We start from the raw sequence: 20,280 nt of genomic DNA on the forward strand, positions 1-20,280 counted from the left end.
GCTCTAGGGACTTCTTCTGATTGTTACGTGAGCCTTCGGCTGCCATCAGCTTCAAATAAACAAATGATGACGAAAGTCATCTCAAACACCGGTAATCCTGTTTGGAACGAAAGCTTCCATTTCTTTATCCAAACTGAGGTCAAGGTAGGCAGCTAGAATACTCTTGGTGATTGGTTTCTGTGAATTTGAAGTGTGTGGTAAATGGAAAGCAGAGAGGAAGTGCAAGCATTCAGTGCTGAGGCCTCACACATTTAAGGTTTCAAGGGCAGAATTTCAAAAGCAGAGGACATTCTGGAGATGTGCTTTCTGGCTTAAGAGATATCCGTTACTGTCAGGGTTGCTTCAAGATCCTAGCTCACAGAGGATCACGCTAGCCAACGGTCATTACGTAAAAGTCTTTATTGAGTTACAGTTTCCATTCTCAAGCTGCTGCGTGCAACCCTACGTCTAGTAGCTAGATCGGCGAAGCTCCGTCTGAATCTCCGCCCCTCGTACACCAACTTAATATCCTAGCCCTGCTCCACCTTTTCCGCCTGACTGTTCTTCTCTGGGTCCCTCTGCCCCCCTGGGTCTCTTCCTTCCGGGATTCTTCGGACGCTGACCCCCCGGACTCTCCTGTCTCCTTGCGCCGGGCTTTAGGACCCGGCTCTCTTTCCGGGCTGCCTACTGCGCTTCCTTCCTGTGCATTTGAACTTGGCGCGCGCGCCCAACCTTCCACCTTCCGTCTAACCGTTTCTTCGCTCCCAGATGGAGGTGTGGCCACCCCTGACTCGTGCCCTCCCTCCTGCTGTGAGCTGCCAGCGCTTGCCCCCTGGCTCCTTTCCTCTTCCCTGTTCTCTGGCGGTGACGCTGGACCCGATCTCCAACTGCTCTCCTCTGATTCCCCTCTGGCTCTATCTCCCTGGGGTGCCCCCCTAAACTCCCCCCTTGCCTTGGCCACCGGTGCTCCTTTCTGTGAATCCTCCGACTCACTGGAGAGACTCGGAGATCTCGGGTCGTCGTCATCGCTCATCCTTTCTTCTGCCTCCTCCCCTTCGCTCTCTGTTTCCTTCCTTGCCCTTGCCTCTGCTCCTGAACCCCTGACATCCATCCCCCCCTCGAAGCCCCCCACTCCCCCTTCCCCTCCTTCCGGTGCTGGAGCTGGGTGCTGCTGCGTCAAGGAGACGAATGTCGGGTACCGTTCGGTTCCCGTAGCGGGCCTCCCTCCGAAGTCTTCCGGTTCTTCCTCCCTTCTCTCGTCGACGACGGTCACCTCTGCTTCCATCTCTGTGCCGCCGTGCTCGAAACCTGGATCGTCCCCGAAAATGTCCATGTCCGTCTCTCCCTCGCTTCCTCCAGGCGGCGTTGCTCGGCCTGGACCTTCTTGCCACTTCCTGCGCCACTGTTCCTCTGGTTTGTCGTCCCACCAATACGAGGGTTCTGAGGCAGATCCCAAGGGCGACCCCTCCGGGGAACGGACGTCTCGTATCGGGTCCTCGTCCGAGTCGAACCCCCGGAACGTGCTGCCCGAAAGCGTGGGTGTGAAAAGCCAGTCGTCGAAAAAGTCTGCTGGCATCGGTCTATGTGGGAAGAGGGCATGAAACTCGTCTTTGAGCAGAGGTTCGTCCAAGGCGTAGTCCGGCACCCAACTGTTCGCACTGGCCGGGGTGCCCTCCCTGGCGAGAAAGTATTCGACCCCTTCTTCCCCCCATCTGGAATCCAAAATCTCTGTGACTTCGTTGATGCGCTCCTTCGGTGCCACTCCTGCGTGCCCTGGTCTGTCTCTGGCCGGACTCTGCGCCGTTCCGGGTTCCTGAAACCTGTGCGGTGCCTTGTAGGGAGTGAGCACCGATCTGTGGAATACCGGATGCATTCTGGAACCCTCCGGAAGCGCCAGCCTGAAGGCCACCGGGTTGACCTGCTCTTCGATTTGATAGGGCCCCAGTTGCTTATGCCCTAGTTTCTTCTTGGCCAACGACCTGGCCGGCACTGCGTGGGCTGCTAACCAGACCCAGTCCCCCACGTGTAGCTCTTCGCCAACCCTTCTGCGTTTGTCCGCTTGTACCTTGTATGCGTGCTTGGCCAGTTCCAGGTGGCGCCTCAGCTGATCGTGGACTTCCTGCAGTTCCGACGCGAACGCATCTGCCGTCTGCGGCTCCCCTTCCCCCAGCCTTTCCAGTCCCGGGAAGGTTCTGGGGTGCCTCCCGTTGTTGGCGAAGAACGGTGTGACCCCCGTGGACACGTGCTTCGTGTTGTTGTAAGCGAACTCGGCGAGCGGCAGGTAATCCACCCATGTCGCAGGCTGTTGATTTGCATAACACCTCAAGTACTGCTGCATGATGGCATTGACCCGCTCTGCTTGCCCGTTGGTTTGCGGGTGTCTCGCCGACGCCAGGTTGATCTTGACGTTCAGGAAGCCCATCAGCCGCTGCCAGAAATTTGAGATGAACTGCCGCCCCCGGTCGGACAGAATAGACCGTGGCAGACCGTGAACCTTGAACACGTGGTCTATGAACAGTTTGGCGGTTTGTTCCGCCGTGGCCACCTTCGCACACGGAATGAAATGTGCCATCTTGGAGAACAAGTCCACCACCACCAGCACTGCCGTCTTGCCCCTCGAGCTGGGCAGATCCGTGACAAAGTCCAGGGCCACCCTCTCCCAAGGTTCGGCCGGAGTTTGCAGCGGTTCCAACAGTCCGGCCGGCGGTCTAAGCACTGGCTTCGCCCTCTGGCAGGTGTCACACCTCGCCACGTAGTCCGCGACCTCCCTTCTCATTCCAGGCCACCAGAAATCCCTGGCTACTAGTTCCACCGTCTTCTCCTTGCCGAAGTGCCCTGCAGTGGGCGCGTCGTGCATCTGCTGCAGCACCTTGGCGCGAAGTTCGTCTCCCGGCACGTAGATGGCCCCTTTACGGATGAGCAATCCATCTCTCAGCTGGAAACCGTCGGCCGCTGCTTTGCCCCTTTGCACCTCTGAGATCTTTGCTTGCGCGAAGGAGTCCCCCTGCAACGCTCGTCGCACCGCCTCCAGATCCACGGTTGCCGCGGCGCACGCCCACACTGTTGGTGCGAAGATGTGCATGGCGGCCGCTGGCGTTGCTTCCTCCAGATACTGTGGCTTGCGGGAGAGAGCGTCCGCCATGATGTTGGTGTCCCCCGGGACATACTCTATTCGGAAGTCGAAGTTCGCAAAGAACTCAGCCCAACGTATCTGCCTTTGGTTCAGGAACTGTGCCGTGCGCCAGTGCTCTAGGTTCTTGTGGTCCGTGCAAACCTGCACCGTGTGCTTGGCGCCGATCAGAAAGTGCCTCCACGCCTTGAACGCTGCATGAATGGCCAGCAACTCCCTGTCCCATATGGTGTAGTTCTGCTCGGACTTGCTGAGCTTCCTGGAGTAAAACGCTCCCGGTCGCCACACCCCCTGCGGGTCTTTCTGCAGCAGGACCGCCCCCACGGCTCTGTCCGAGGCGTCAGTCTCCACCCTCATCGGCTTGCTGGGGTTGACATGAAGCAGCTGCTCTTCCGACGCGAAGAGACGCTTGAGTGCCTGAAAGGACTGTTCCGCCTGCTCTGTCCAAATGAACTTCTTTTTCTTGGAGCTAAGCGTGTCAGTGATGGCCGCCGTCTGCATAGCGAAGCCCTTGATAAACTTGCGATAGAAGTTCGCAAAGCCGACAAACCGTTGGACCTCCTTCCGGTTGCGCGGGCTCTTCCAATCCAACACCGCTCGAACCTTGGCGCTGTCCATGGCGAGCCCCTTGTCAGACAGCTTGTAGCCCAGAAAATCCACCTCCGTCACGTCAAATTGGCACTTCTCCAGCTTGGCGTAGAGCCTATGGTGCTTCAGCCTGTTCAGTACTTCCTTGACGTGTTTGTCATGCTCCTGTTGCGACTCCGAAAAGATCAGGATGTCATCTAAGAAACAGACGCACGTCTTGTAGAGAAGTCCCGCCAACACGTGATGCATGAATGCTTGAAAAACGTGGGAGCCATTTTGCAATCCAAAAGGCATAACTCTATATTCGTAGGTCCCCAGTGGCGTGAACATGGCTGTTTTCCACTCGTCTCCCTCCCGCATGCGAATGAGGTTGTACGCACCTCGCAGATCCAATTTGGTGAACACTCTGCCCTTCCGCACCTTTGCGAGGAGGTCGTCAATTCGGGGCATGGGGAAGTCCGACGGCTTAGTCACACTGTTCAAGGTCCTGTAATCCACTACGAGCCTCTTTTGTGGCGTATCCCGCTTCTTAACGAAGAACACCGGGCTGCCTCCCACCGCCTTGGACTCTCGGATGAAACCGCGCTCCAAATTATGATCTATGAACTCCTTGAGTTCTTGCAGCTCGTCCTCTGACATGGAATACAGTTTCCCCTTAGGCAGCGCCGCCCCTGGCAGCAGGTCAATCTTGCAGTCATATGGCCTGTGAGGGGGTAGCCTGTCTGCCTCCTTCTCGCAGAAAACTTCCAAAAATTCTGCGTACTTGTGGGGAATCGCTTGCAGTGTGCCTAGCAGTAGCTGTGACTCCTCTTCCTCTCCTTCCTGCCTGGGCACGATGCAGTGTTCAGCACAAAAGGAAGAGCCGAAGGTCAGCTGCCTCTGGTACCAAGCCAGCGTTGGGCTGTGTTTGTCCAGCCAACTCATGCCCAACACAATGGGCGTGTCCGACAATTGAGTGACGTTGAAGCTGATGACTTCTTGGTGATTCCCAAGTCGCATCACCATCGGTGGCGTCTGCTGCACCACTTGCCCTCCTAGCAGCTCCCTGCCATCCACCGTGACCACCTGCAGGGGCAGTGTGGCCGGCAGCAACTGTATAGCATGCTGGTTGACAAAGTCCTGCCCCATAAAGTCCGCATTGCTGCCTGAGTCAATGGTGATTGGCACGTCCATGGTGATGCCATTGGGCAGCTGGAGCGACGCGGTGAGCCTCACCACTGGTTTGGGCGGGAGGGGGTTCACGGGCTGTAAAATCTCTGGGGACTGCATCATTAATACGTCTGGCTGGGCCCCAGTGCCTCTTCCTCCAGCCAGACAGCGTCGTTTCCCTGCTGTGGTTCTCCTTGCTGCGTTGCTGCAGTCGCCATTGCTGAGGCTGCAGTGAGCTTGTGGAGCCTCTGGGGACACTCTTTCGCCATATGCCCTGGCTCCTCACAGACGTAACACTTCCTGTTCCCTCTAGGAGGCTTCGCTTTCACTGCTGCTGGTGCTAGGGCTCTGGTTGCTGACTGAGCCCTGGCACCTCCAACCTCCATCGGTTCAGCTCCTCCCCCTGGCGGAGGCGTGGATTGCGTACGTGCTGCTTCTCTGGGAAAGAAGGAGGAGCCCCTGGCTGGTTCGCGCCCTCCACGCCCTTCGTCCCTGCTCCACGGACGTCCTTCCAGCCGTACCCCCACTGCCAGCGCCCTCTGCACGACCTCCTGGGTGGTCCGGGGTCTCTCCCCCCTCGCAATCTCATCTTTTACAGAGCTGTTTAGTCCCTCCCAGAAAAGGTCTCTTACAGGAGTCGCATCTCTGTCCCATTCTAGGGCACTGGCCAAGGCGAAAAAGCGGGCATGGTACTGCCGTACGCTGGCCCTTCCCTGCTTCAGTCCATGAATCTGTTGCCGAGCAAGATCCACGTCAATGCTTGATAAAAAACACGCATCCATCGCTTTAATAAAGGCATTCGCATTTTGGAGCGCCGGATCGTTATCCCTCCATAAATTGCGCAGCCATGCTCTGGCATCCCCATGCAAATAAGACATGATGAACCCCACTTTCTCTTGCTCATCTCTAAAATCTTTACTCAGCAGTTGCAGTGCACACAGTACGTCTGCTTTAAAATTGGGATACTGTTGCAGGTTCCCATCGAAGTGAGAGACCAGACCGCCTGTGCGTCTCCCCAACCCAATCCCCTCTGGTTTGGGTGTCTGTTGCCCTTGCTTCGTAAGCACTTCCAACCTGACCTGGAGATCCCTGTAGGCGGCAGCTGCGTCCTCCTCTCTCTTCCTGGATGCGAGAGCCTCGGCATTCAGCTGTGACACTGCTTCTCTGAGTTCCGCTATCTGCTGTTCAGCCGTCATGTCGGCTGCCGTTCGTGAGCTCACTCGTAGGCACCTGCTTCTCTCCTCTCCTCGAGGCTGTAGATGCCCACAATACGTGAGACGGAGCTTACTGTCAGGGTTGCTTCAAGATCCTAGCTCACAGAGGATCACGCTAGCCAACGGTCATTACGTAAAAGTCTTTATTGAGTTACAGTTTCCATTCTCAAGCTGCTGCGTGCAACCCTACGTCTAGTAGCTAGATCGGCGAAGCTCCGTCTGAATCTCCGCCCCTCGTACACCAACTTAATATCCTAGCCCTGCTCCACCTTTTCCGCCTGACTGTTCTTCTCTGGGTCCCTCTGCCCCCCTGGGTCTCTTCCTTCCGGGATTCTTCGGACGCTGACCCCCCGGACTCTCCTGTCTCCTTGCGCCGGGCTTTAGGACCCGGCTCTCTTTCCGGGCTGCCTACTGCGCTTCCTTCCTGTGCATTTGAACTTGGCGCGCGCGCCCAACCTTCCACCTTCCGTCTAACCGTTTCTTCGCTCCCAGATGGAGGTGTGGCCACCCCTGACTCGTGCCCTCCCTCCTGCTGTGAGCTGCCAGCGCTTGCCCCCTGGCTCCTTTCCTCTTCCCTGTTCTCTGGCGGTGACGCTGGACCCGATCTCCAACTGCTCTCCTCTGATTCCCCTCTGGCTCTATCTCCCTGGGGTGCCCCCCTAAACTCCCCCCTTGCCTTGGCCACCGGTGCTCCTTTCTGTGAATCCTCCGACTCACTGGAGAGACTCGGAGATCTCGGGTCGTCGTCATCGCTCATCCTTTCTTCTGCCTCCTCCCCTTCGCTCTCTGTTTCCTTCCTTGCCCTTGCCTCTGCTCCTGAACCCCTGACAGTTACGTTCTGTGGGACTGGCATGTTCTGGAAGAAATGGCCACTCCTTAAAATAACATACAATCAGAAAGTCCGCCCTATCCTCAACAGCATGCTGTGAAATGGAGTTACTGTATATGTTTTCTCTCATGACTTTCCTATTTGTGCTCAGAATGTGCTGGAACTGAAGCTCTACGATGAAGATGTGGTCACCAAAGATGATCTCATCTTCATGGTTGCCTACGATATTGCTAAAGTAAGACCTGGGGAAACTATTTGTGAAGACTTACTTTTGAACCGTCAGGTGAGAATTGACACAATATATCCTTTATTTATGTATTTGGGGCCTTTATCACCAAAAGAGCCAGTTACACAATAGTAAAAAAAAATAGTGCAACGTATGAATAATATTAATTAGGAAGACAGCTGAAATTGCATCATCTTTATCCTTCCGTTCGTTTTAATTTACCTGATTCATTTTCTGGGTGGCCTGAAGTGAGGGAGATTAATCTGAATTGATAGCTTAATCTAGGCACATAGGAAGCCGCCTTATACAGAGTCAGACCATTGGTCCATCTAGTGTTATCTTCACTTTTGCATGCAAAAAAAAAATATGAGTTACAACCCTTCCTTACTTAATTAGAGGGCAGTAATTAGGAAAACTGTACAGTTTTATGACACTGCTATGACACATGCAGCTAGTGTCAATCGTGATAATTTTCTTCCCTTTCCAAAAATGCATTTCATAGGCTGCTTTGTTTTGAGTTGCTGAAAAGCAGTCCTTGGCTACTCTTCCCCCCTTAATTCTGGGAACAGTTGTTCAAGTGGAGTTTTCTGTGAGGGTTTGCCTTGGAGGGTTGCATCACTTGGCCTATTTGACAGACAGAAGCATCCATTGGGGAAAAGGGGCTGATGCAGTGAGCAAGTATAATTTATTCAGGCTAGAGTACAATTAAAACAGTTGTTCCCTCAGGTAACAAGTGGTAAACTCTTTGTGGGCTGGGCTCAGAGCTAACAATGCCATTGTTTCTTTTTCGTTCTTTCCCCTATAGGGACCAGAGAGGCTTGAAGTAGAATTCAAGATGGAGAGCATGTGAGTGAATTGCTCTGATTATAAAATGGAGTTAATAGACATCATCTCAGTTGGAAGCAATCAATCAATCAATCAATCAATCAATCAATAGCTGGGCTCATCCACCCTTCTAATATAATTTTTTTTATTTCTATGTGTTTGCAGTTTGACATACTATTAGAACGCAGGAACATAGGGAACCACCTAATACCAAGTCCGGTTAGATCAGTGGCTCTGCACCTGCCCACACACACAGCTTGTCTGCACAGTATTTTTTTCTTCAGCTTCTGTCACAGTGTCAAAACCACTCACAAAGTATAATTTTAAAGTTCTTGCTGAGGTGTTGTGTACGCCTGGTTGGATTGCAAGTTATGAAGGCCTAGTCTATTACGTTAAACAGCAAATGCTCATTCTCCCGAGGGATGAATAAAACTCAACGGATGAATGTATTGGAAGGTTGATTCAAAATTAGGTTTCAGGATATTTAACTACGTGTTAAAAATGTAACATGCATTTTGTTGCTGAATGTTTTTATATTTTTCCCAGATGTGGTGGCTTTGAGAGCATTGCTACTAATGGCATCCTTACGGTAAGACCCATTATTAACTACAACCAGCGTCTTTCTTATATTCTTCTTCTTAAAATTGTAATTTATTACTCGCCCTTCACTCCAAGGTCCCAGGGCAGGTTGCAATAATTAAAATAACTGAAGCATGAAACCACTGAGGGGGGTTTGGATTACAGTGGTACCTCTGGTTACAGACTTAATTCATTCCGGAGGTCCGTTCTTAACCTGAAACCGTTCTTAACCTGAGGTACCACTTTAGCTAATGGGGCCTCCCGCTGCTGCTGCGCTGTGGCAGCACAATTTCTGTTCTCAACCTGAGGTAAAGTTCTTAACCTGGGGTACTACTTCCGGGTTAGCGGAGTCTGTAACCCGAAGTGTCTGTAACCTGAGGTACCACTGTACTTTGTCAGCAGTATGCTGATGACACACAGCTCCACTTTTACTTTACATCTTTCATTTGCCCCTGAAAGGGCAGGTAATGGGGGGGAGATACTTTTGGATCCATTGCTGTCGCTAGAGTCTCAGGTTGCTTCAGTGGCATGGGCTGCGGAAGGCTTACTGTATATACCTCAACTGTAGGGGGATATTGTTTTTATTTGCCATTATGGTAAGTATTTTTGTGTTTTGTAAACTGCCCTGCAATCTTCAGATGAAGGGTGGTATAGAAACAACAACAGCAACAACAATAACCAACAACCACAACTTAAAATTACAGAAATAAGGAAGGTCCTATATGAGCAACGTAGTTGCAAAAGAGAAACAATCTGTATGATATACTGGTCTTTGTCAATGACAAAGACTTTGTCAATGTCTGAGGGTGAATCTAAACACAGCGGAAAACCCCCGCTGTAAGTCAGAAATTAGATCGTTTTAACAAAAGAAAAAGAATTCTATGGAAAGCCGTGTTTTAAAATTGCCTGCTCTCTGGCATCATCTGGTGTTGCATGTTTATTGCGCATTCAAATTGTTGTTTCTTTACTAATGTAGCTGAGTCCTGAGATAGTCATTCCAAGCAAATAATTAATTGTGAAAATTAATTGTGAAATGGTCCTTCACTGTGGAATAAATGGAAATACTTTAGCAAAGCAACAGAGCCTTTGAAGATCAGGAAAAAATAGTCCTGGGCAGATCACAGTCTTTTCAACCTCCATTACATAAAGTGGACTTTGTTTTGCTAAGTGCGCCTCACATTGTAAGCCAAGCAGAAAGAGCATGGAAATTATTAATGAACAGTGCCACACAGAATAGAGCCAAACAGAAATAATACGGAAAACATTAACCAATGTAGTTGCTTATAACCTGTCATGTTTGATTCCAGGTTAAAATTTAAAAGAAAAATACTGGAATCTTCCAGGATCAGAATAGGCAAAAGGAACATTATAGGTTACGTTTGGATGGCAAACTCCATGTTTTGAGGTTCTGTTTTGTTTTTTACTAGAACATTAAGGTCTACTAACAAGATGCTAGTACAAGACAGTGGTGATGGTGTGGTTGGGGGTGGGGCAACATAGAATTAAAGAACAAACTGTCCCTGAGCATAGGTTCAGCCCAGGAATTTGTTTTCAGGACCAGAACTGAGCACAAAGATCCGAGTCACACAATAATCAACTTCTTGTTTCATCCTCCTCAAACTTTATTCATCTTGGCAACCTAATTTAGAAGTGGAAGAGTAATGAAATCCCCTCTATACAAGATTGGATCCAAAAGCTGACAGAATATGCCGAATTAGATGGTTTATCAGAAAAAATAAAGAATAAATCAAAACAGGAATTTGTTTCACAATGGGAGGTTTTCAAAGAATATCTGAAAAATAAATATAGCAGTTTAAATTCTGTTGCAGCATTTGAGGAACTTCAGTAATAGTTGCAAGGTAGATATAAGAAATTAGATTTATTAAGAATAAGTTTAATTATGATAAAAGTGTGTATTGGCAATAAGTAATATGAATTTGAAATATGGAATAGACGGGAGGTTGGGTCTTTAGTGTTAAGACCAATAGATGTTTTATTGTTTGCTAAGAAAATTATGTGTCTGTGGTTATTTTTGTGTGTAATTTGGTACTTGTGTTTTTCCCTTTTTCTTGTTGTATCAATAAAAAACTTTATTTTATAATAATAATAATAATAATAATAATAATAATTTAGAAGTGGAGAAAAGCCTTTTCGTTGCTGCAATTGTTAAATGATTGGGAATCAGAAACCCTTGGTTATGTGCTGCAAACCATTTAGAGATATACCTTTTTACCTTTTACCTACCTTCCATCCGCCACCTACTCCTTAAGACTCCCCTTAAAAGGAGTTACTGTTGTTATTTAGATCATTTGTATACCACTTAACATATAAAGTATGTTTAAGCAGTATGCAACCAATTAAAAGAACCCATGCATATTACAAAGATATGCAATAAAATCACCAATGGAATGCACCAATAAATATATACTGATGTTAGAACTGATGGTAACCCCTTCTCCTTCTAACATGCCTCCTGAACACCTCTTAGCTCTCACCCAGAATTCCACCTTGGCTCTGACTCAGGGACCAAACAAATGGAACCCTGAAATCTCTCAGAACAAAGCAGGTCCACTGAGCACTCTTGTGTTTATGGTCAGGCACCAAGATCTGATGGAGTTTCCTCAGGTTGCCCACAGCTGTGTCCTCTTCAGAAATAAGTCTGCACACCCCACACACCCAGGACTCAGCTACACAGCTGCAAATAAAACGCTTTAAATAATAATTTATTATTTATACCCTGCCCATCTGGCTGGGTTTCCCCAGCCACTCCAGGTGGCTTCCAACAAAAGATGTGTTGTAAAGTGCAATATACACATGTGACACTAGATGATGACAGTGAGCTATGCAAAATTCAATGTAATTTTCAAAACCTTTGAAAACAAAGCATTTTCACAGCGGGTTGTTTTTTTTAATGTGTGCAGATTCCACCCCTCTGTTTCAGACTACAGCAGGCTTAGTGAATTCAACCTTCTATGATTGTTATGTTTTCTTCCCAGGCCCGTGAGGTTTCACGTTTAGACATTAAGATGGACAAGTGGAAGAATGAGGAGTGTTTGAAAAGTGAGTCCCATTCTTGTGAATTTGTTAAGTAGACAACCAAAGAGCGATCCCCACTGAAGCCTCTTTTCAATTGCAAGGCGTAACTGTACTGTACTGGTAGTTTTCGTAAATGCAGTTGCTGCTGTATCTCTCTTGCTTATACAGTGGTATCTCGGGTTAAGAACTTAATTTGTTCCGGAGGTCTGTTCTCAACCTGAAACTGTTCTTAACCTGAAGCACCACTTTAGCTAATGGGGCTTCCCGCTGCTGCTGCCCTGCCGTAGCACGATTTCTGTTCTCATCCTGAAGCAAAGTTCTTAACCCGAGGTACTAATTCTGGGTTAGCGGAGTCTGTAACCTGAAGCATATGTAACCCGAAGCGTATGTAACCCGAGGTACCAGTGTAATGCCATGACATGCTGCACGCAACTGCAAAGTACAGTAAAAGTGGGATGGTCAACTCTCTCTCTCTCTCTCTCTCTCTCTCTCTCTCTCTCTGTGTGTGTGTGTGTGTGTGTAGGTAGGACAGAGGGTATCAGTTTGTCTGTCTGTCAAGCAGGAACACTTGTTCAAAAACAAAATGACTAGAAGAGCATGACAGTGAATTCCACCATTTGTTTTCAGCCTGTCTTGTACCTTTTTGTTGCATTGTTTAAGATTATTTTCACATGAAAGCCAGTGTGGTATAGCAGTTAAGAGTGTCAAACTAGGACCTGGGAGACCAGGGTTCAAATCTGCACTGAGCCAAGAGGCTCACTGAGTGAACTTGGGCCATTCATTATCTCTCAGTCTTGTTGTGAGGATAAATTGAGGTTCCAGGCAGGGACAAACCATGTACACTGCTTTGAGCTTCATGGGGGAAAGAATATACAGTAAAGTAGTACTGTATATCTTCAGTACACCTTTGTACTGTATATTCTTTAGTACACCTTTGCACTGAAGAAGGGAGGTAAAGAAATATTTTAACTAAAATAATTCTTTCTCCTAGACAATAAAAATATTGAACTTGTGGTGAAGGAATCCTTTGAAGAAGCACAGGCGATCACCCAGGAGTCAGAAAGCTTCACATTTCACTGTGTGAAGAACTGGGAGCCAAAACTGGAGGCCAGTACGAAGGTAACACTTTGCTAACCAAGGACAGCTTTCCTCAGTGTACCTGCAGGGGCCAGATTAACTAATGCACTAAAGGACCATTACAGAGAAGCTTGCTGAGAAATTGGACCCTTGGTGTGCTTTAATAAATAAAGAATCTATCCAAATAATGCTGACACAAAAACTCTGCATACACTATGCAAAAGAATTAAATATCATTATCCCCCCTTCTCTCTTCCTCCTCTCCCCACAACCTCACAATGCCTGTGACAGCAGTGTTTCACACAGAATGTAATTGACCTGAAGAAAGGACTCTATGAATTGAAATAGAGATGTTATATGTACCTTTGTTATACATGAATATCTTTGAATAAAAACATATTTTTAATGTCCTTGCTGGCAAAGTGTGCTTTTCCTGTTCTCCTATATAGTAAGGGCCAAACAGTGAGGGATTAATATGTAGAACAGGCAGCAGTGTTGAAAGCAGTCAGTATCTAGAGCCTCAAATGTGTCTCATTTTGCTTCCTTTGCGATGTGTTCTAGAGTATGCTGACATTCTTGTGATTCGTTTTAGAGTAATTCCTTTGTGGGGAAATGGCTTGGAGACGCTGCTACTGAGTGTCCAAGTGTGTTGCTGAAATCCCTCCCTGCAGGAGAGGAAACAAAAGTAGCCTTGTCTTTATCAAAGGTATGTGGCTTCATCTTTATCATAGAATCATTTAATTGTAGAGTTGGAAGAGACCAGAGCAGTCCTCTGATTCAACCCTCTGCAATGCAGAAATCTTTTGCCCAACCCACGACCCTGAGTTTAAGAGTTTCATAATCTACCAGCTGAGCTGCCCTGTTGAATTTCAAGTGTGATAGAAGTAATTTCTTGGCACAGAAGAGAAGAAGGAAGTAGTTCTTTGCCAATAAAACCACACATTACCGTATTTTTCGCACCATAGGACGCACTTTTTCCCTCCTAAAAAGCAAGGGAAAATGTGTGTGCGTCCTATGGAACGAATGCAGGCTTTCGCTGAAGCCTGGAGAGTGAGAGGGGTCGGTGCGCACCGACCCCTCTCGCTCTCCAGGCTTCAGGAAGCTATCCGCTAGCCGTGGGAGACCCAGCTCTCCCACGGCTAGCGGAGCGCTGCATTAATCCCGACGCTTGGGGCGTGCGGAGCTCAGCGCGCACCAAGCTTCTGGGTGCCGGAAAGGTCTCCGCTAGCCCTGGGAGAGCCCCGCGACGTCGCGGGGCTCTCCCAGGGCTAGCGAAGCGCCGCGCTAATCCCGAAGCTTGGGGCGTGCGGAGCTCAGCGCGCCCCAAGCTTCTAGGTGCCGGCAAGGTCTCGCTAGCCCTGGGAGAGCCCCGCGACGTCGCGGGGCTCTCCCAGGGCTAGCGAAGCGCCGCGCTAATCCCGAAGCCTGGGGCGTGCGGAGCTCAGCGCGCCCCAAGCTTCTGGGCGCCAGCAAGGTCTCCGCTAGCGCCCAGAAGCTTGGGGCGCGCTGAGCTCCGCACGCCCCAAGCTTCGGGATTAGCGCTCCGCTAGCCATGTCTAGGCTGCCGATAGCAGCCTGCTTCCCGGAGCGTCGGGCGCCCTGAAAGCAGAGCTCCAGGCGCTTCGGGAACACATCCGCAGCGTGGGGAGCCTTGCAGGAATTCCCCACAGGGCTCCCCACGCTGCGGATAGCAGCCTGCTGCCTAGCGGGTGGGGCGCCCTGAAGCAGAGCGCCCCTCGCGCCAGGCATACATCCGCAGAGTGGGGAGCCTTGCAGGAGTTCCCCACAAGGCTCCCCACGCTGCGGATAGCAGCCTGCTGCCTGGCGGGTGGGGCGCCCTGAAGCAGAGCGCCCCTCGCGCCAGGCATACATCCGCAGAGTGGGGAGCCTTGCAGGAGTTCCCCACAAGGCTCCCCACGCTGCGGATAGCAGCCTGCTGCCTAGCGGGTGGGGCGCCCTGAAGCAGAGCGCCCCGCCCGCCGGACAGACATCGGCCAGCCCCACAAGCTCGGGGGACAGCAGGGAGGCGCAGCGCCACTATCCCGCTGTTCCTCGACCTGGTTCGGTTTCCCTGACCTGCTTTTGGGGGGGAAATAAAGGGGAAAATTTTTTCCTTTATTTCCCCCCCAAAAAACTAGGTGCGTCCTATGGTCCGGTGCGTCCAATCGTGCGAAAAATACGGTAGTTCTGAAATTTAACAGTGGATTTGTAAATTCATTGTTCCTTTCAAAGAATGATATCATTATGTCCATATCAGGATTTAATTCTTTGTTTTCTGGATTACTAAGTTTGAATGTTTTCTCCCTTGTCAAAGCTCTACTTTGTGTCCCATATCCAGAACTTTAATAAACAGAAAACAGTCTAGTGGGTAAGAAATAATCTATCAGTTACCTAGATTTTGGGATGGTGTATGCCTCTTCCACTGCTCTTAAGAGACCCACAAGTGCCATGCTTGGAAATGTTTATGAAAATGAAACCCTGGGATTGGTAATAAACAGTCTATTGTGTTATATTTATGAACATTACACAGTGCATTTGCTTAGTACCTTAACATAGGTAAACTCAACATCTTCATTTTCAGGATGCAGAATTGGAGCTGCAACTCCAGGTCAATGACTGGTGAGAAATTATTATTTATTATTATATTGAAATCAAATCAAATAAGAAATTCTTGTCTGTTCAGCTTGGCTCTGTATAGTGGTAAAAACTTCCAGCTCAGTCCAGCAAATCACATACTCATGCACTTCACTTTAAGAAAGCCCAATAATTAGTTGGAACAAATACTATTCATATCATCTCCTTCTACATCCATCAGCGACTATCCAGTGTTATAGCCTAGCAATGATGGTGATGAGAGATGCAGAGTCTATTCCTTTCTTACCTTCATTTTTGGCACATTTTAGTCCTTGTCTTGAGTACCAGGCCAGCTTCATGTTTTAAAATCTCACAACAATGACAACACACACACAAAAAAAAAATCTATCACACTAAGTTCTCAGTTTCAAATTACATAGCTGCACAACCCTGCTTTCTACCTCTGTATATCAGGTGACAAAGGGAGGTGCATTTATTTCTTTTTATTCCAGTTTAGGAGATTTAGATGTGCGTTTGGGATGTGATCTCTGTGGGGCTGAGCAGGACTTCCTATCTAAGCGCAAGAATGTGGTTGCCAGTGCTCTGAAAAAGGTTCTTCTGCTGGAGCAGGAGCTGCGAGGACACGAGGTAAATGTGCTTCATTTTGTGACTCAAAGCTACTCATGTTAGTGCAAAAATATATCAATAGAACTGAAGCAGTTTATTTAGTGTGGGTATTGCAGAGAAGCTGCTTTGTTGAGAGAAATCAACTGCAGCAACGCATTGTTGAAGGAAGATACAGTCAACAGACAAAGAGGACCCACAGAAAAGAAGGAGCTCTTAAATGCATTTTCTCTGATAGACATCCCCTGAGGAGAAAAAAAAGAGTAAGCTTCAAATGTGTACTTTTTGTAATAAACACCTTTTATTCTTTGAACTGGTATTCTCTCTCCCCCTCCACCCCCTGGAAAGAAAGTGTTATGGCCTACTGACATTGGATACAGGTTATGTGGGATGGCTTGTTGATGGCTAAGAGAGAAAATATTAATTACAATTTATCCCTCCAGTTTCCCACATGTGTAGATTAAGCAGAGCATTAAAATCTCATCTTTTGTTACGAAAATAGAAGCTTTGGAGCCTTTACTTTTCTGAGCAATTCTCCTTGGTTTCCCTCTCTATAAAAGAATCAGGCAACAAACAGCTTACAAAGTAAGCTTAAAAGATACCGTTTACTTAACAGACTTGCATTGGATCACGGCAAAGATAGTAGGAAAACTATGCAGGACAAAATTCTTCTAGGTTTCAAAATACATGGTTGATTAGCGCACATAGACATGTACCTGCATCGAAGGTGAGGAAGGGAGTGAGAGAGAGGCGGTAGGAAGGAGAAAGAATTAAAAACCTATTGTTTCATCCCATCGCAGGAAACAGGGGAAATGGCATCACACAGAGCTCTTTCTGCACCATTTACAGTGGGCGCTCAGGTTGCGAATGTGATCTGTGTGGGAGGCACATTTGCAACCCGCAGCATCCGCAGCCTGCAGTGCTCCGTCTGCGCATGCGCAGGTTGCAATTCAGTGCTTCTGCGCATGCGCAAAGTGGTTAAACCTGGAAGTAACCCGTTCTAGTACTTCCAAGTTTTGGCGCGTCCGTATCCTGAAAACTCTCAACCTGAAGCATCTGTAACCCGAGGTATGACTGTATATTCCTATGATATGGACCTGCCTATCTTAGCAATACAGCTCTGTGGTTGCTTACCCCTAGACTTACTAATATTTAGGTATTTGATTGATAGTCCTGAACATGTTAGGCACAGATACTTCCTGTTTACTCCATCCTGTTTGTGCCACAGGTCCCAGTGATAGCTGTCATGGCAACAGGAGGAGGAGCCAGAGCAATGTCAGCTTTTTATGGACACCTCTCTGCCCTTCAGAAGCTGAATCTTCTAGACTGTGTGACATACCTATCTGGAGCGTCTGGCGCAACATGGTAATGTGAATTAGCATTGTGAAAAATAGCAGCTGCTGGAGAGGCCCGGTCAGATTTGAGGTTGCTGCACATGTGGAAGGGTTTTAAAAAAAAAATATTTATCACCAACAGTAGCTTCAATAACAACTTCTGTCTGGTGGCAAATGTCAGCTTCAGGGAGAGAAACAATTGTACAGTACAGTGCTACCTTGGTTCTCGAACTTAATCTGTTCTGGGAGTTTGTTTGACTCCTGAAACAGTTCAAAAACCAAGCTGTGGCTTCCGATTGGCTGCAGGAGCTTCCTGCACTCAATCAGAAGCCGCAGAAGTCACATCAGATGTTCGGCTTCCGAAAAAGTTTGCAAAGTGGAACACTCACTTCCAGGTTTGTGGCATTCGGGAGCCAAAACATCCGAGTACCAAGGCGTTCGAGAACCAAGGTACAACTGTATTAGGCACCAAAGTGCAGGGTTGAGGAAAGCGTTCATCCCTCTCCCTGTGTGCCATAGTCCCAAACCTGACTAGGCCCTCCCCCGGTTTCTTTTTAAAGCATCCCTTCCAAATCGAACATGTAATCTACATTTATGTAATCTACATTCATGTAATCTACAATGTGCTTTTGGGCCCTAAGGATATAAGGGTAGATTTTGTGAGTGTAATTTACAAGGCAGTTTAAATTATAGCGTTGCCTTGTTCTGAAGGTGTTATTTTTTCTGTAGGACAATGAGAAGTTTGTATGAAGATGCTGACTGGTCTCAAAAGGACCTGATGGGTCCAATCCACAGAGCACAGGAATATATTGCTAGGAGCAAGTCAAGTGCTTTCTCCTTGGAGGCCCTACAGCACTATGACGTGGAGCTAAGGCAGAGAGCTCGAGAGGGGCACTCGGTTTATTTTACTGATGTGTGGTCCCTTATAATCGACTGCATGTTCCACGACGAGGTATGTGCTCCAAAGACCCTCTTACCCTAAGGATGTTAAGTGTCTTCATCTTTCCTTGCAGACATTGCGTGGACAGGCGGAGACCCCCCCAAGCCCCAGGAGACCCCTGGGAGGTATAATGACTCCTGACAACATTTTATGGGATTAAAATTGGCCACAACTTTATTAAATTATCAGAGGTAGGAAGACCTTGGCTTAGGCATTGGGCGTTTATCCCTCCCAGTCCGCAGCTGGGGATCTGGGGAACACCAGGGTTATCCAAAGTATGGGCGGATTGGGCTGACTCTGGAGAACGTCTGTTCAAGCAGAGAGCCCCCCCCCCCATTTCGCCGCGTCGTAAGGGAGAGCACTGACAACCCATTGGCTTATGGCCAGTGCCTCCCCTCAAAATAACCCCTTTAATGGGGAACCCTGGGATCGCCACTGCAGGGGGGGTCACCGCTTCACCCCCCCCCCCATTGAGGGAAGATAGACTAAAGGATTCCACCCAAGGCCTACAAACAGCCAAAGTTGTGACTTTTGCTATGGCGAAGGTGAAACCTGCCAATGCAAGGAAATTCCTTCCCGGTCCCTCAATGGCGACCATCTAGGACCGCAGCAGTGCAAAAGAACTGCAAAAGAAGGCATAAATTGAGGGAGGGCAGGGTGGGGAAGTTCAGGAGCCAACAAGACCAACAGGTAAGTTACACCCTCTATTGTGAGTGTGGGCGGTCCTAACTCTACCTGGCCAATTCCCTTGGCAACATGCCCCCCCCCAGCCAGGATTGGCTGATTGACGAGGCTAGGTGGGAACCTCCAGGTATCCAGCTGGGGGGGGGGTGGCGAAGCCAACTACCTTGCTGGGGGTCTAGTTGTCCCTGGGGGGGGGGCTGTGCGTGACCAAGCTAAAGCCGTCCCCTAGTTAATGCGGGGAGCGGTCATTCTAGCTCTTGGGCAGTAGCAGATGGCATGGTGAGGCGGCAGCACTCACCTGACCTCCAGTCAATTGTGCTGTTGTTGCTTACTGGGAACTAGAGGGTGAGGAGGCTGTGCTCCCAGTCAGAGGCAGTATGCTTTTGAATACCAGATGCTAGAAACCAGAGGAGCAGAGAGTGCTCTTGTGCTTGGGTCCTGCTAGTGAGTTTCTCAGAGGCATCTGGTTGGCCACTGTGAGAACAGGATGCTGGACTAGATGGGCCATTGACCTGATCCAGCGGGGCTGTTGTTATGGTGGTTGCTGAGGTGCAAATGCACCAGTGGAGCCAATCCACCACTCCTGCTGGTGTATTTGCACTATGTTGACCTTGCCACCACCTGGCCGCTCCCTCTTTACCGCTCGGTAAGCAGCCGCAACATGACTCAACAGAGGTCAGGTGGGGGCCACAACCCAACCATGCCGTCTGCTGCTTGGTTTGGAAGCATCTGTTGCTTCATAATTTATTTTCTGCCTTTGAATTTCTTCTTGTTTTCTTTGTGTTTCATTGCATCATTTCCTCTTAGCAAAGTGATAGCAAACTTTCTAGTCAGCAACAGGCTGTGACTCAGGGGCAGAATCCATTGCCTATCTACCTGGCCCTCAGTGTCAAGAAGGACACCCAGAGCACTTGTGAATTTAAAGGTAAGCAACTCAACAATCTTGAAACCATGTCAGGGGGCTTCAGTGTGTAAGTAGTTCAGAACTGCAGCCAAAAAGGTCCGTATAGTTAAAGCCATGGTTTTCCCAGTAGTGATGTATGGAAGTGAGAGCTGGACCATAAAGAAGGCTGATCGCCGAAGAATTGATGCTTTTGAATTATGGTGCTGGAGGAGACGCTTGAGAGTCCCATGGACTGCAAGAAGATCAAACGTATCCATTCTTAAGGAAATCAGCCCTGAGTGCTCACTGGAAGGACAGAGCCTGAAGCTGAGGCTCCAATACTTTGGCCACCTCATGAGAAGAGAAGGCTCCCTGGAAAAGACCCTGATGTTGGGAAAGATGGAGGGCACAAGGAGAAGGGGACGACAGAGGACGAGATGGTTGGATAGTGTTCCCGAAGCTACAAACATGAGTCTGACCAAATTGTGGGAGGCAGTGGAAGACAGGAGTGCCTGGCGTGCTCTGGTCCATGGGGTCACGAAGAGTCGGACACGACTAAACAACAACAACAACTCAACAATGGTATGGTGTCTTTTAGTGGAACCACCT

General features: G+C 48.8%; 1 protein-coding gene across 2 annotated transcripts in view; it reads left to right on the plus strand.

Annotated features, from left to right (window-relative positions):
• LOC114594233 (cytosolic phospholipase A2 delta-like) overlaps positions 1–20,280 on the plus strand; it is a 35,040-nt gene that overhangs the window by 3,376 nt on the left and 11,384 nt on the right. For both annotated transcript variants that reach the window (XM_077927150.1, XM_077927153.1), the window contains 12 exons: positions 8–144; positions 7,041–7,172; positions 7,921–7,961; positions 8,487–8,529; positions 11,516–11,579; positions 12,547–12,674; positions 13,225–13,338; positions 15,214–15,251; positions 15,719–15,854; positions 17,059–17,195; positions 17,894–18,116; positions 19,596–19,713. In XM_077927150.1, coding sequence (XP_077783276.1) covers positions 8–144; positions 7,041–7,172; positions 7,921–7,961; positions 8,487–8,529; positions 11,516–11,579; positions 12,547–12,674; positions 13,225–13,338; positions 15,214–15,251; positions 15,719–15,854; positions 17,059–17,195; positions 17,894–18,116; positions 19,596–19,713 — 1,311 coding nt within the window. The remainder of the gene's footprint in view (positions 1–7; positions 145–7,040; positions 7,173–7,920; positions 7,962–8,486; positions 8,530–11,515; positions 11,580–12,546; positions 12,675–13,224; positions 13,339–15,213; positions 15,252–15,718; positions 15,855–17,058; positions 17,196–17,893; positions 18,117–19,595; positions 19,714–20,280) is intronic.

This window comes from Podarcis muralis, chromosome 1 (genome assembly GCF_964188315.1).
Source record: "Podarcis muralis chromosome 1, rPodMur119.hap1.1, whole genome shotgun sequence".
NCBI lineage: Eukaryota > Metazoa > Chordata > Lepidosauria > Squamata > Lacertidae > Podarcis > Podarcis muralis.